Raw genomic sequence first — 12,437 nt, 5'->3', positions numbered from 1 at the left:
TGGGCCAACTAATTTTGAACAAGTACCAGAAAACAGTCAGTAAATTAAATCAGTTCAACTAGTCATCCTCTTGTCCCATGTGAAACTGTAAAAGCAATGTTTAACTCCAAGTTAATTTTGTAGTACTTAAAATTTATCTTGCTCTAGATCAGAAACCTGACAGTTTCGTAGCCTACAGAGGTTCATTCAATTTGCTCTTGTTCCAGAGAGTGATAAAACATGGCTCAAAAACATTGTTTCTTTGGCAGAGTAGGATATTTGAATACCAAGAACAGCTATAAAAATTTGCATAAGAATATACATTATGTTGTAATTTATGCTGTAGTAACCTGCATTCATCCTGAATAACAGTTTTCATCTAGGGGTCTCAAAATACATTACAAAAAAAAAAAAAAAAAAAAAAAAGGTGGATTTGGTCATTTTCAAGTTACATGCACAGAAGGAGTACTGCAAAAATACCCACAAACAATGTTAATTCTACAAAAGGTAGTGAAATTATACAGGTCTCTTGTCTTTACACTGCATATTCATTGCATGAGACCCCACTGAGTCATGTGTGTTTACGTGAAAAAACATGCCATATTTACACTACCGAATGATTTTCTTGTTGATTAATATAGCAGTGTATTGTGTATTTTATTGTACTGCCTCATTCTCATATAGTAAAGTTAATCTCAGAGTGGGTATCTGTTATTCTGCAGCACCCAACTGTTTTACTTTATCATCACCAATCCTATTTTAAATTCATAAAAGCATCTAGCAGCTTGATGGTGAATTAAAGTTATTTCAAAACCATAATCTGTCTTCAAAATAATGCAGTGATATATTGTGGGGGGAAAAAAAAAAAAAAAAAAAAAAAAAAAAAAAAAAAAAAAAGATAAAAACTGTAATTCCTCCTATATGCTTTTGATTTATTTATCTGTGCAATGGAGCCAAAAAAAAAAAAAAAAGAGCGAAAGGTTATATCTGCCTTTACTTTACTTTTATGGAAGCGATAGTAAACTGGGAAGCAATTGTGATAGCGTAAAATTCCTTCATTCTGGATCTGGAAGAAACTCTAATCTCCGTATATACCTATAAATAATGCGCTTTATCTTCTGACTTGTGCAGTGTTAGAACAAATGTTTTAAAAGGTCTGCCTCTTGCATCCTCAGTCAAGTATGAGTTTAGATTCAGATCTTTCACAAGTGACTACAAGTGCTGGATTTTATCTGGTTTCATAGAAAGCACAGCATCGTATATGGTCTTTCCTCGTCTGCAACTAAATTGCTGCAACTTTTTCTTGGGCAGATGACGACTGTTGTAGTGTTGTATCAGTACAACCTATTCCTACTGGAGAGGCCTAGAAACATAGCTTAACCCTATAGGAAAAATTCCCCAGCAAAAATGACAACATAGATACCTCTTTGGGGCAGATGAGAATGTTGCTCTCAACCATATTATAGTTGGAGAAGCCCACTAGCATTTCAGGAGCACACTTATTTCCCAGGATTGTTCTTGGTAACATTAAATGGAAAGACAGAACATTTGTCTTAAAAGTTTCTTTCTTCCTTTCTTTCTTTTTTTTTTTCAGGCAAAGCAGAAAAAATGCGAGTTCTGTTTCTCAAGACTCATGGGAGCAGAACTATTCCCCAGGTGAAGGGTTCCAGACTGCAAAGGATAATCCCAGATATTCCAGCTACCAGGGATCAAGAAACGGCTACATGGGGGGACATGGCTTCAATGCCAGGGTGATGCTAGAAACACAGGAACTGCTCCGTCAAGAGCAAAGACGGAAAGAACAACAACTGAAAAAAAAAACTTCTTCTGAAGGGCCTAGCAATTATGACTCATATAAGAAAATTCAGGACCCTAATTATACCCCACCTAAAGGTCCTTTCAGGCAAGATGTGCCACCTTCACCATCTCAGGTCGCCAGGCTGAACAGATTGCAAACACCAGAAAAGGGAAGACCATTTTATTCCTGAGATGAAGCAAATGAAGATCAACTCATCATGCAATAAGGAACATTTTCATATAAAGACTTATATTTTGAAAACTTTTTAAACCGATGGTACTAAGGAATATATGTATTGTCTGTTTCAGTGCCTTTAACAATACGGGCAAAGAGTTGGTGGGCCTTATGTCTTTGCTGTTCTGTCTCAAGCGTTAACTTCATGGAAGGATTTTCCACCATTTGACAATCATAACAGAATTGAGCAATGCCACCACTGCTTACCAAGTCCCGTATCCCAGTCCAGAGGTTGTCAGTGGCTTATTACTAGGATTTGTTGTAACGTGTTTTACTTTGCAGTGACTTATTTACACCAACATGCAGCTTTGTGGCATAAAATTAATGAATTTAAAGTTGAAGAAAGCACTGACATGTCCTTTTTTTATTTCTCTTGGGTCAGAAGAGGAGGTTACAAATCACTCTTGAGTAGACAAGGCTCAGCTCTACTCTGTATCACGGTCTTGAGATGCTTTATGGTGGAGTCATTACCAGTCTTCATTGATCAATATTTAAGTGTCTATAAGCTGAAAAACTACCCCTCTCCTATTATGCACATGTGCACTCTTTTGTCTCTCTCCCCACTCCGAGTTTATTAAAAAAGCCCTGCCCAGACTCATGAGGAAAACAATATTAGGCTCTCAGTTATCCTGAGGATCCTGTTCCAATTGCCTTATAATCTTAAGACATGGTCCACTGGAAATGAAATAACTTGAGAGAATATTTACTCAGTCACAGCCAAGCCCTTGATAAGTCTACTTCATTATTTCATTAAATATGGGGAATTAAGAACAAACAAACAAGTGGGTTCTACTTTGCTTTACTTCCAGAATAAACTGGTCATAAGACAACCATGTCTTGAAAGACAACTGGGGGATGGGTCACCTCGTGATCATCTGATATGCAGTTGTCTTTGTTTTAGGTCATAATATTAAGATGGTAAAAAAAGAAAAAACAAAAACACAACAAAGTCTTTCTTTAGATCAAAAAACAGAAAACTGAAAAGAAAATAATTTCTTCTTTTTACAATTTGTGAAGCTTTGTGAACAACTGCCTTGTGCTTCCGTATACTGTAATGTTGCATTGTGATGTTACATTAAAAATAAATCTGTAATTATATGAGTGAGACGTAAGTGGAGACAAACTGTTACACATCATCCTGAAAACATGTCAGTATCCAAAAATAAGTAAAATGGAAAAGATTGCTCTAGCAGGGAGTAATATTTGACTGTGCATATGGGATATGAGAATTTCTTTTGCAGCAGTTGTTTTTATGTTTGTTGGTCTGAACTTCATGTATTGTAAAAATATAGCTGGGTTGCTGAAGTGCCTGCAAATCCGGATGTGAGAAGGCTTGAGAATGGATCTCAGCATATTGTGTACAAAAAGGAAAGAACGAGAACAAGAAAGAAAAATCATGTATTGCGTGATTTTTAAAATGCCTATTTTTTTTACTGGCACATTTTATTTTTGCGCCAACTCATTTCTAGAATATATGTGAAATATCAGCACACATATCTGTGTCTTTTATGCCTGTTTGTTAATGGTTTTTGTTGTTAATAATGTACTCCATGTTTAAAAGTTGTTACTAATGTAAGCACAGTGACATTGGATGACAATAGCTCTTTTACGCAGACTTTCCAAAACTGTGTAAAACAGCTTTCCATGTACATATGAAATTTAGAATAAAAGGCTGTTTCCATTCTCGTCTTGGTATTGACTGTAGACCCTTATGAGAACTGCTGCAGACACTGAGTTTCAGAAACATTTAACAGATGTTATTTTATTCTATTCCTAATGGTTTGCGTGTGAGTTTGTATGAGCACTTATAAACATAGGCAAAAAAAGAAAAAGAGAGAGATTTACAGCCCAGCTGAACACCTGAATACTATTCTCAGAGGGAAAAATTCTGTTTGGCCTCTCGTGTTACTTCAGGCCATACCTGTGATGTTTGAAAGGTGCATCTGTAAGACTGGCCACTGCGGTAGAAGTCTTCCTGGGCTGTTGTGTGGAGTGCTGTCCCTGAGGAGTGTGTGGCAGGATACAGGCACCCACTGGGCTCTAGCAAAACAAAAGCCCATACCAGAAAGATCTCACAGCATCCAGTGTGTATTTTGAGCTGTGGTGTGAGTGTTGAACAGAAATGTTGGCACGCTGGAAAATGCAAGAAGGCAAATTTATGAATAAAGCAATATTTACAGTACTAGTGATACTTTGTTTACCCATTAGTACTGAAACTGTGTCTGATTGTCTCCCTCTCCTTTCTCCTTTTGTTGGATACTGCAGGAATGTCAATCATAATTCTGTATATGCATGACATCAAGCTGTTGCCATGGAAATAATAGTGTCAAAATTATTCACTGTGTCTCTAGTGTGGTATCTCAAGGGGAAGAGGAGCAGAAGCTGTAAGGTGGACAGGCAGCTTGTGGTGCCCAAATAAGCCAAAGGCAGGATTTTGCAAAAGACCAAAACTTGCAGTTGTGAGTGAGGAAATAATGGCGTTTGCTGTTTTGCAGGCCTTGAAGTCTCATCTCCTGATTGTGTTCCCAGATTACATAGTTTGATTCTTCTATGGAATGATTTGGACAGGCAAATAATAGCAAACACTGCGAAATGCATCCACAGGAATGGAAAACAGGTTGAATTCCTTTTCAAAATAAGGTCTTTGATAAACTGTTGTAGGAAAAAAGGGCATATGTTTGGAAAAATATGAAATACTGCATGTTTTACACGTGAAGATGGCATATGTTAAAGTTTACCCTTGTATGAAACTCCTCTTCAAGGTGTTAACAATTTGCCATAATTAGATGTGTTCATGAAATAAGGCAGATGTTCTCTTTGGGCAATGCCTGTGTTATGTTAGCAAAGAATAAGGTCTTCTTTTCTGGCTTTGTCATCCTGTCTTCTTCCTGACATAGCATAGACAGGATTTCTAATATTAACTCCCAAAAGTTAAAAAGGATGATAAGGAAGTGGGAGGGAGATGTTTTAATAGAAAGTGACCTTTCGTTCTGCATAGTGAATAGATGCAAAAGTTAATTGAGCTCACTGCATTGCTGTGGTAATTTGTTGTGGACATATTACCACTATGAGATTAACTCTGACATTAGTGTGTTTAAGAATGATCACAGGACAGACTGTAAGGGAGCTTAGAACATCAAGGAGTGGGTGTAGAGCTTGCACATTTTTCTCTCCTATAACCCATCTGCAAAGCCTGCTGGTATTTTATCAAAATAATTTGTTAATTCTATTGAAATTCCACGGGAAAGTTCAATATTATTCATGTAGAAGTCTGCTCCCTTTCTAAAAGAGCTTTCCCCTCTTGTTACAGGGCCTCCTTGAAAACGAGACTGCAGCCTTAGTGAGTTATTGCATGGGCCAGATATTCTAATATATGTCTTGGAGAACTCTGCCATCAAAAACAGCAGAAAATGGCGTAGAGCCCAGCTGAACATGGTCGGAAAGTACAATTGCCATTTATTGCTGGCAAACAGCAGGAAGAACAACAAAACAAATTTTAAACCCATCATGACTGTGAATATATGGCCCGCCTTCCTAAGCTGTGCTGATGTTTTGCTCGCATTCAGACTGTTTATAAGTGTCTGTAACACAGCATTTCTCTGTGCTGGGTCTGCAGAGAAAGGAAAGGAAGAAACATTGGCCAGACGATAGATACACCAGATTAGCAGAGTTGGCTAAACACAGGATATTCTTCAGTAATACAAACCTTTGAACTTGTGTCACTGAGATTTGAAGTGGATTTGGCTATTGCATGTCCTGGATTGCAACTCTATTTTCAAAATATTTCCTAATTCTATTTGCTGTGCCTGACTGTTTCTACATCTTTCCCCTCTGAGTCTGGTTCATGGGAGTTGTGAGGAATCTGTCAGGAATGCAAACGCAGAAAAAATGTCATCTGTTCTTTGTGCCACCCTTGTGCCACCACATCTAGGCCTTCTAGGTCCACTGCAAAGGTCAGCCCTGATTTGGCAGAGGAAGTGTGAGGATCAGAAAACCAGGACGGGGAAGGACTTATAGCAAGTAGGCTGTGTGTGTTGTGTACATATACATGCACGCAAGAGAAAGAGGCACAGATTGCTTTAATTTCCCTTTAATTCACGTCCATCTTGAACCCTCCTCAAGTGTCTTGTAGCATTTCTTCAGAGTTCTTTCCATCTGTACAGTATCCAGCTGATGCTTTGATGCATATGGTGATTGTTTCATGCCCTCTTGTACATCTTTTCTGTATTGTATCGGCATCACACTCTCTCTTTTACATCCGCTGATTAATTCTGTTTCATTTACTTGTTTCTCCAAAGGGCATGGAATTTGTTCAGATCCTAGGCTGCTTCTTGCCAGTGACTGATATTTCTCTCTTAGCACTGCAAACTTATTTTAATATTTTCTGTCCTTGGGAGTAGTGCTATCTTCTGTAATTTACACTTTAATAACATTTTAAAAATTGAGACTGGAAGCTTGAGTCAGGATTACACAGAAGCAGACTAAAGAATATAGCTTTGATTGCTATTCTGTGTGCAGCGCACACTTCCCAGGTAGTTATGGGGATGGCACAGAGTACTGTCAGAGTGAGATGCAGAAAAAACATCAAGCCTGTGAGCTTCGGAGGAAAAAAAAAAAAAAACAGCCTCAAAACAACAACAACAACAACAAACACTAGGAAAAGTTTTAGAAATACTTGTACCCACTACGTGCTCTCTACTGTGAAAAAAAGAATTCCTTAGAAGTATCGCTGTGTCGCTGCTTGAAAAGCTGATGATTTCACAGTTCGGATGTGACTGGTGTAAAGACAGCTGGCCAGAGGAGGAAGCTGCCTGTGCCCATTCAAAAGATACTGCGACCATCTTACCTTACCAGTTAGTTTCTGAAGGTCCATTTTCAGCTGCACATCTTACAGCAACGAAGAACTGGAATGGGCTCAAACTCATCCATTGAGCTAAAATCTGCAGAGGCATCTGCCACAGAGGGATAATAGCCGTGTTGATAATAGCCATGGTAGTCTGATTTTAATCTGCTTGGCTGTTTGTTCAAATCATTTTCTCTTGTTTCTAAAAAATAATGGGAGAAATGAAGGGTAAGGAAGAGGATGAAAATGTGAGCAAAAGAGCTCTTGGCTGCCCTTCTACCATCAACTGCCTACGCCTAAGTCATGAAAAAGGAGAAAGCTGCTGACAGTAACCTTACCCCAGAACTTGCACCCTGCCTAGAGATTCATGCTGTTGTGCTGCCTGTAAGATGAAAAACAATGAAGCAACAAGTAAAGAGAATTATCAAACCTCTATTATTTCCTCTCTGTTTCACTGGGATCTGTTTAGGTTCTAGTCACCCCGTAGGACTCAGAGCTGTACTTTGTTTTTATCCTATAGGAAACAGAACATGGTTGTTGGTATTAAGAACGAGTAAACATTTGTGCTTTTTTTTTCAGCTTGAGAGTAACTTTTTAATGTTAGTTTGTACAGATTTCTGCAGTAGGTGTTCTAGATGTGATCTTAGTTCTAGCAATATCTCATTTGTAAGTACAGAGTATATTGCTGGAACCAGCCATAGCTGGGGACTCGCTACCTTTTGCATTTAAAATGAGTTCATCAGTCTCTCCATTTAACTGAAGGGGTTTTTACAGCTTTTGTAGGGTGATGAGAGAGAGAGATCTTTCTTCCCCTGGGAATGGGAAACACATTCCCATGGTCACTGTTTGAAGCTGAAGAATTATCTACAGGAATTTTAAGAGATTTTGAGGAGCTGCAGCCTATTGCCAGGAGCCCAGAACAGTTATCGCCTCAGTGTTCAGCAAGCTGGAGAAGACATTAGTTTTCACTGCTCCACCAATGTAATTCTTATTCCCACTTAGATCTTACAAAAGACTGAAACCCTATTCAGAGTATACATCAGATTTTATATCTTCCTTAGGGGCAAGTGCAAAGCTTTGTAATACTTCAGCTGTAGCCAGGTTATTAAAAGCCAGAGGGCTCTTAGGAGCAGGAATGTCTTTGCTTAAAACTTTGTGTCTAATGATGATGTACGTTTTGTTCCATTCTGCCTACCATCTGTTGGTTCCCATCTATGACACAGCTGCGTCAGTTTTCTCAGTGTATGGTACATTCAGGATCTGCTATGTAGTCCTATGCAAGTCCCATTTTAACAAATGTGTTTGTAAATAAAATTAATTAATACCTGGTCAGTCATTTTCTGGTTACTTCTGAGCTGTAAGTTATGGGAAATTTATTGCTACAGAAACTACTTTGGCATTTGCAAAGTTGAAAATTTAATCTAAGAAGTCTTTTTCTCTCTTTAGGTAGCAAAAACTCCACAAGGGTTAATCCAATCAGCTGAAGCATAACAAGGACTGGAAATGGCAATGTCAAGTTTTAGAGCCTGGATGATGGTTTGTAAAAGTCTATTTTATAAACTGAACTGAGTTCATTGTAATTTCCCACACATTGTTCCTTACTTTGAAAAACTGCATAAAATCATATTAAAAGCAGAAGACACTAAATTACACAACCTGTTGCTTCCCGTAAGCTCAGTTAATAGTACAGCCGGCAAGGTAGAATATTTACATTATGACTGTGAAATGATTTGTGTTTGAATATCCAATACTTTGTTTAAAAAAGAAATCATAGTATTTTGGCAAAAAGTAGTATACAGAATTTTACAATTGTCCATTCTTGTTTTCTAAAATCAGTTTGCATGAATAATTTTCTCATTTTTATGCAGAATTTTTCCACATTTTTGTTGACTAAAATGTTACTAATCTAATTTCCTATTAAAAAACTCATTTCCAGCATTGCAGGGCTGAAAGGTGCTACCAAGCATTTAGTCTTCAATTTACATACAACAAACCCTGTAATCTGATGGGGGATTTCACACAAGGATGGCTGCGTGCAATTACATGGGCAAAGAAAAAATTTCATCCAGGGCTCTGTTCTACAATAATTTCATCTGTTGGTCTCCCATTGAGAGTTCTCCTATTGCTAAATTGCTTATTGATGTGGACTTAAAAGTAGAAAAAAATCCACACGATGTTGTCATACTTGGTTTGCAATGCTGTTTGCTTTTTTTTATTATTATTATTCCTTTTTAATTATAATTTGGGTTTGTTAGAGAGGGACAAAGTAAACAGATTGGAATAATTCATTTGAGTTAACGCTCATTGACAAGAAAACATTAAGCATTCTCCAGATGAAGCGTCAGTCATAAAAGACAGAAGGATAATCCTAACATTACAACACAAGTAAATTAGTTTTCTGATATATATTCCAGCATTGCACAAAGCTGTACCAATTCTTAATACTTGCATAATAATATGCACTTTTAAATGATGCCAGAAATCATTATTACAACAGAGTGAGTTCGCTGTTTATGTTTATTAATGTGGGAAAGTTGGAAGCGTTATTAGATATTAAATGTCAATTTTAGAGTGATTGAAGCTAAACAACTGTAAAACCAATTGAGAAGATTTGAGCAGATAAATGCAAATGGAAGAGGAGACCACCACATCCTGCCACAGTGGAAACACATCTTGATGCTATTCCCTTTTCATTGCAGAACATGTGCAACCTGACAAACCAGCTCCTTTGCAAAGTGGCAAGAGAAGGCTGAGGGCATGGGACCATGGTAAGCATGAAACTGAAGCAAATTTCCCACTTCTGAATACAGAGAATCATTGTATTTTAGCTCATCAGCATCTTTCTCACTTACAAGTACTGGCCTAATTTAACTATATTTGTCTATAGGTGGACCACTAAGGTGGTGTGCTGTTGTTTACTGGTGAGGTTGGATACAAAATTCTGCTTCATCATTTTGTGCCAACAAGACCACTGGAGTTGCTCCTCAAAGCTGGTACATCAGCCTTTTAACACCTTTTCTCTAAACCGGGTGGGAGGAAAGCAGGGCAGAGCTGGCCCTTAAAAAGCAACAGATGTGCCTGATAAAGATACTGTTGGGTACACATGATCCAAGCAGACTGTGCTTTCAATGAGGTGAGATGAGCGAGGGAGAGAGAAAACAAGAAGAGCAGAGTATAGTAGTAGTGTAGTAGAGTAATAGAAAAGTAAACTTTTTTTTTTTTTCTTTTTCTTTTTTTGGAAACGTGCCTTTTAGTTTATTTGTTTGGTTTGCTTTGCTTTGTTTTCTAACAAACCCACATTAGTCTACTTGAGTTTACTATCTTCCTCTCCTTACAGCTTTTGCTGCTGGAATAGTAAGATGCCAAAGTGTAAGCTGTTGCACTAATGTTAATCTAACCTGTTAAATTTCTATCAAATAAGCAGGTGCGCTATGAATTGTTCCTTCACCGCAGAAGGATTGGGATGCAGATTTCATCCTGGGAAGGAAAGTCTGGAAAAATGCTTTAGTGTCATGTGGACCAGGGAACAAAAAAAAAAAAAAAAAAGGAAAACAGGTACATTACAGAGCAGTTGATTGATCACATTCTACCATGTGCTCTCTCTCAGTCCACATTAGATCATAAATGAAATGTGGTTAAGAGTTTATCTCCCTATAAATACAATGTATGTTTATTAAATGGTGACTGATTTGCATCATTATGACACTCGATCGCTGGTATTCAGATCCAGCTGGTAAAGTTTCAGCAAGGGCTGTGAGAGCAGCAACAGTTCCTCTATTGTCTTCAGTTGGCGTTGTGAGGCAGCAATGGGAGCAACACAGCCAGCAGTGTGGTAATCTAATACAGAATGCACGCTGCTCCTTTTGTTAAACATCTTCCCCTAAAAATGCTGGCAAGTACATATTGTTTCCTTATCGTTTTTTTTCCTCTTGAGAGATTTCAATTCCATTTACCCCACGGGCCCAAATCCTTCCTGAACACATGAGTTAGACAGCAAGGAGGATTACTAGAAATAGTGCAGACAATGACCAAAAGCCTTCTTGCATGTCTTTTCTTTCCAGCCAGCCACCCACCTTCCATTATCAAGGGAAAGAATACCATATCTGACTGCATAATCAAAATCCAGTGACCTGTCAGAGCAGGCAGTAAAATAAAGCTCTCTTGCTGTTTCCCTTTGACTAAGCTTCACTTCTGGAACCCTTTTAACCCAATTTTTCTGACATATTGTAACTTGTAGGCATTTAAGGATGCAACCACTGAGCTAATATGTTTTAGAGTGCATTTTTATAATATATATGGTATATTTAGTGTCCTGATTTCTGGTAAAATTGGAGCACCCTGATGCCAAAGTAACAGCCTTTAATTAAAAGAACTACAGCAAAGAGAAGTAAAAGCACATGAACAATAGAAATCCCTGACCAGTTTTTCCAGCAGTTTTTCTGCCTGTGATATTTGCCAGCACATTCCTGATGAATGTCTAAGGTAAAAACGAGTGTTCATGTGGATCTTGAATGCCATTCAACATATGGAAACAACTGCTTACTTTTTTTTTTTTTTTTTTTTAATACAGTTTCATGGAGCCACCAATGGAAAAAAAGAAAAAAAAGTCTTTTTTTTTTTTTTTTTTTTTTTTTTTTTTTTTTTTTTAATAATTCATTACACTGCACTTGGATGATTAATACTGGATGAAAGTTTGGAGAAGGTTACACAGGATGCCAAAGGGCCACATTTTTCTGTGGCAAAACTGAACTCTGTACCTCAGAGGCAGCTCTGGATTTTGTAGTGAATGGAGGAGAGCTCCATTTTAAAATGTTTTCTGTATAATATGTTTGATTTACTTCCTCTTATCTGATTCAAAGAAGCAGCAAGGCTCAACACAAGTATGATACTCCTCTCATTGGAATTGTGAGGGAAAAGGCAAAGACTGATCTCACAGCTCCACCACAGTCACATTTCTGAGGAGGTCCCAAAGTAAGTGCCTGGGTGAGTCCCAGACCTCTCTATAGTCTCTTCATCTCCAGAGGTAGAAAGCAGGCAAATTTTCCCCAAGGAAGAAGAAAAATTATCCTATTTGTAACTCAGAAACAGTGGCTCCAAAAATGACAAATACTGTTTGTCCCATTTATTAGGAGAATTAATAAATTGGCTCCTAACACAGACTACAAAAGTCAGCCTATGAGCAGCAGACTGCCTGATTGTATTTTGTTAACAGTGAACCTAAACCTGTCTAAAAGCATTTGACAAACTGTCTTGGCATCAAGCCCTGGTATCTTTACTTATAATCTTTTTTTTATCTCTGAACTGAATGAAAATTTAAATTTTTAATACTGATAGCCTTCTAATTGGCTGATTCTTTAAGCGTTTCCAGATCTGGCTGTGCTGCTAGGCAAGTAGGATCTTATAAAAAAGATCTTCACAGCCAGAGATGCATGTCTCTGCTTACTGTGCTGAAGTAAAGTAGTATTTCTGAGACATCTATTTTGTGAGACAGAGAAGTATCATAACCTAGTGGAAGATATTAATTTTTAATATTTTATTTCAAATTTTAAGGTGTGTGGTTGCTGGATAATGAAAGATACAAGC

General features: G+C 37.7%; 1 protein-coding gene across 1 annotated transcript in view; it reads left to right on the top strand.

Moving 5' to 3' along the window:
• Positions 1 to 3,691, top strand: part of PARD3 (par-3 family cell polarity regulator) — a 411,266-nt gene extending 407,575 nt beyond the window's left edge. Inside the window, exon 24 of the mRNA XM_072328130.1 lies at positions 1,574 to 3,691. Within this exon, the coding sequence (XP_072184231.1) occupies positions 1,574 to 1,967 (394 nt within the window). The 3' untranslated portion in view covers positions 1,968 to 3,691. The remainder of the gene's footprint in view (positions 1 to 1,573) is intronic.
• The last annotated feature ends 8,746 nt before the right edge of the window (positions 3,692 to 12,437 follow it).

This window comes from Excalfactoria chinensis, chromosome 2, assembly GCF_039878825.1.
Source record: "Excalfactoria chinensis isolate bCotChi1 chromosome 2, bCotChi1.hap2, whole genome shotgun sequence".
In the NCBI taxonomy this organism is placed as follows: domain Eukaryota; kingdom Metazoa; phylum Chordata; class Aves; order Galliformes; family Phasianidae; genus Excalfactoria; species Excalfactoria chinensis.
The sequence above is the reverse complement of the archived record's forward strand: the minus strand, read 5'-3'. Positions and strand labels throughout refer to the sequence as shown.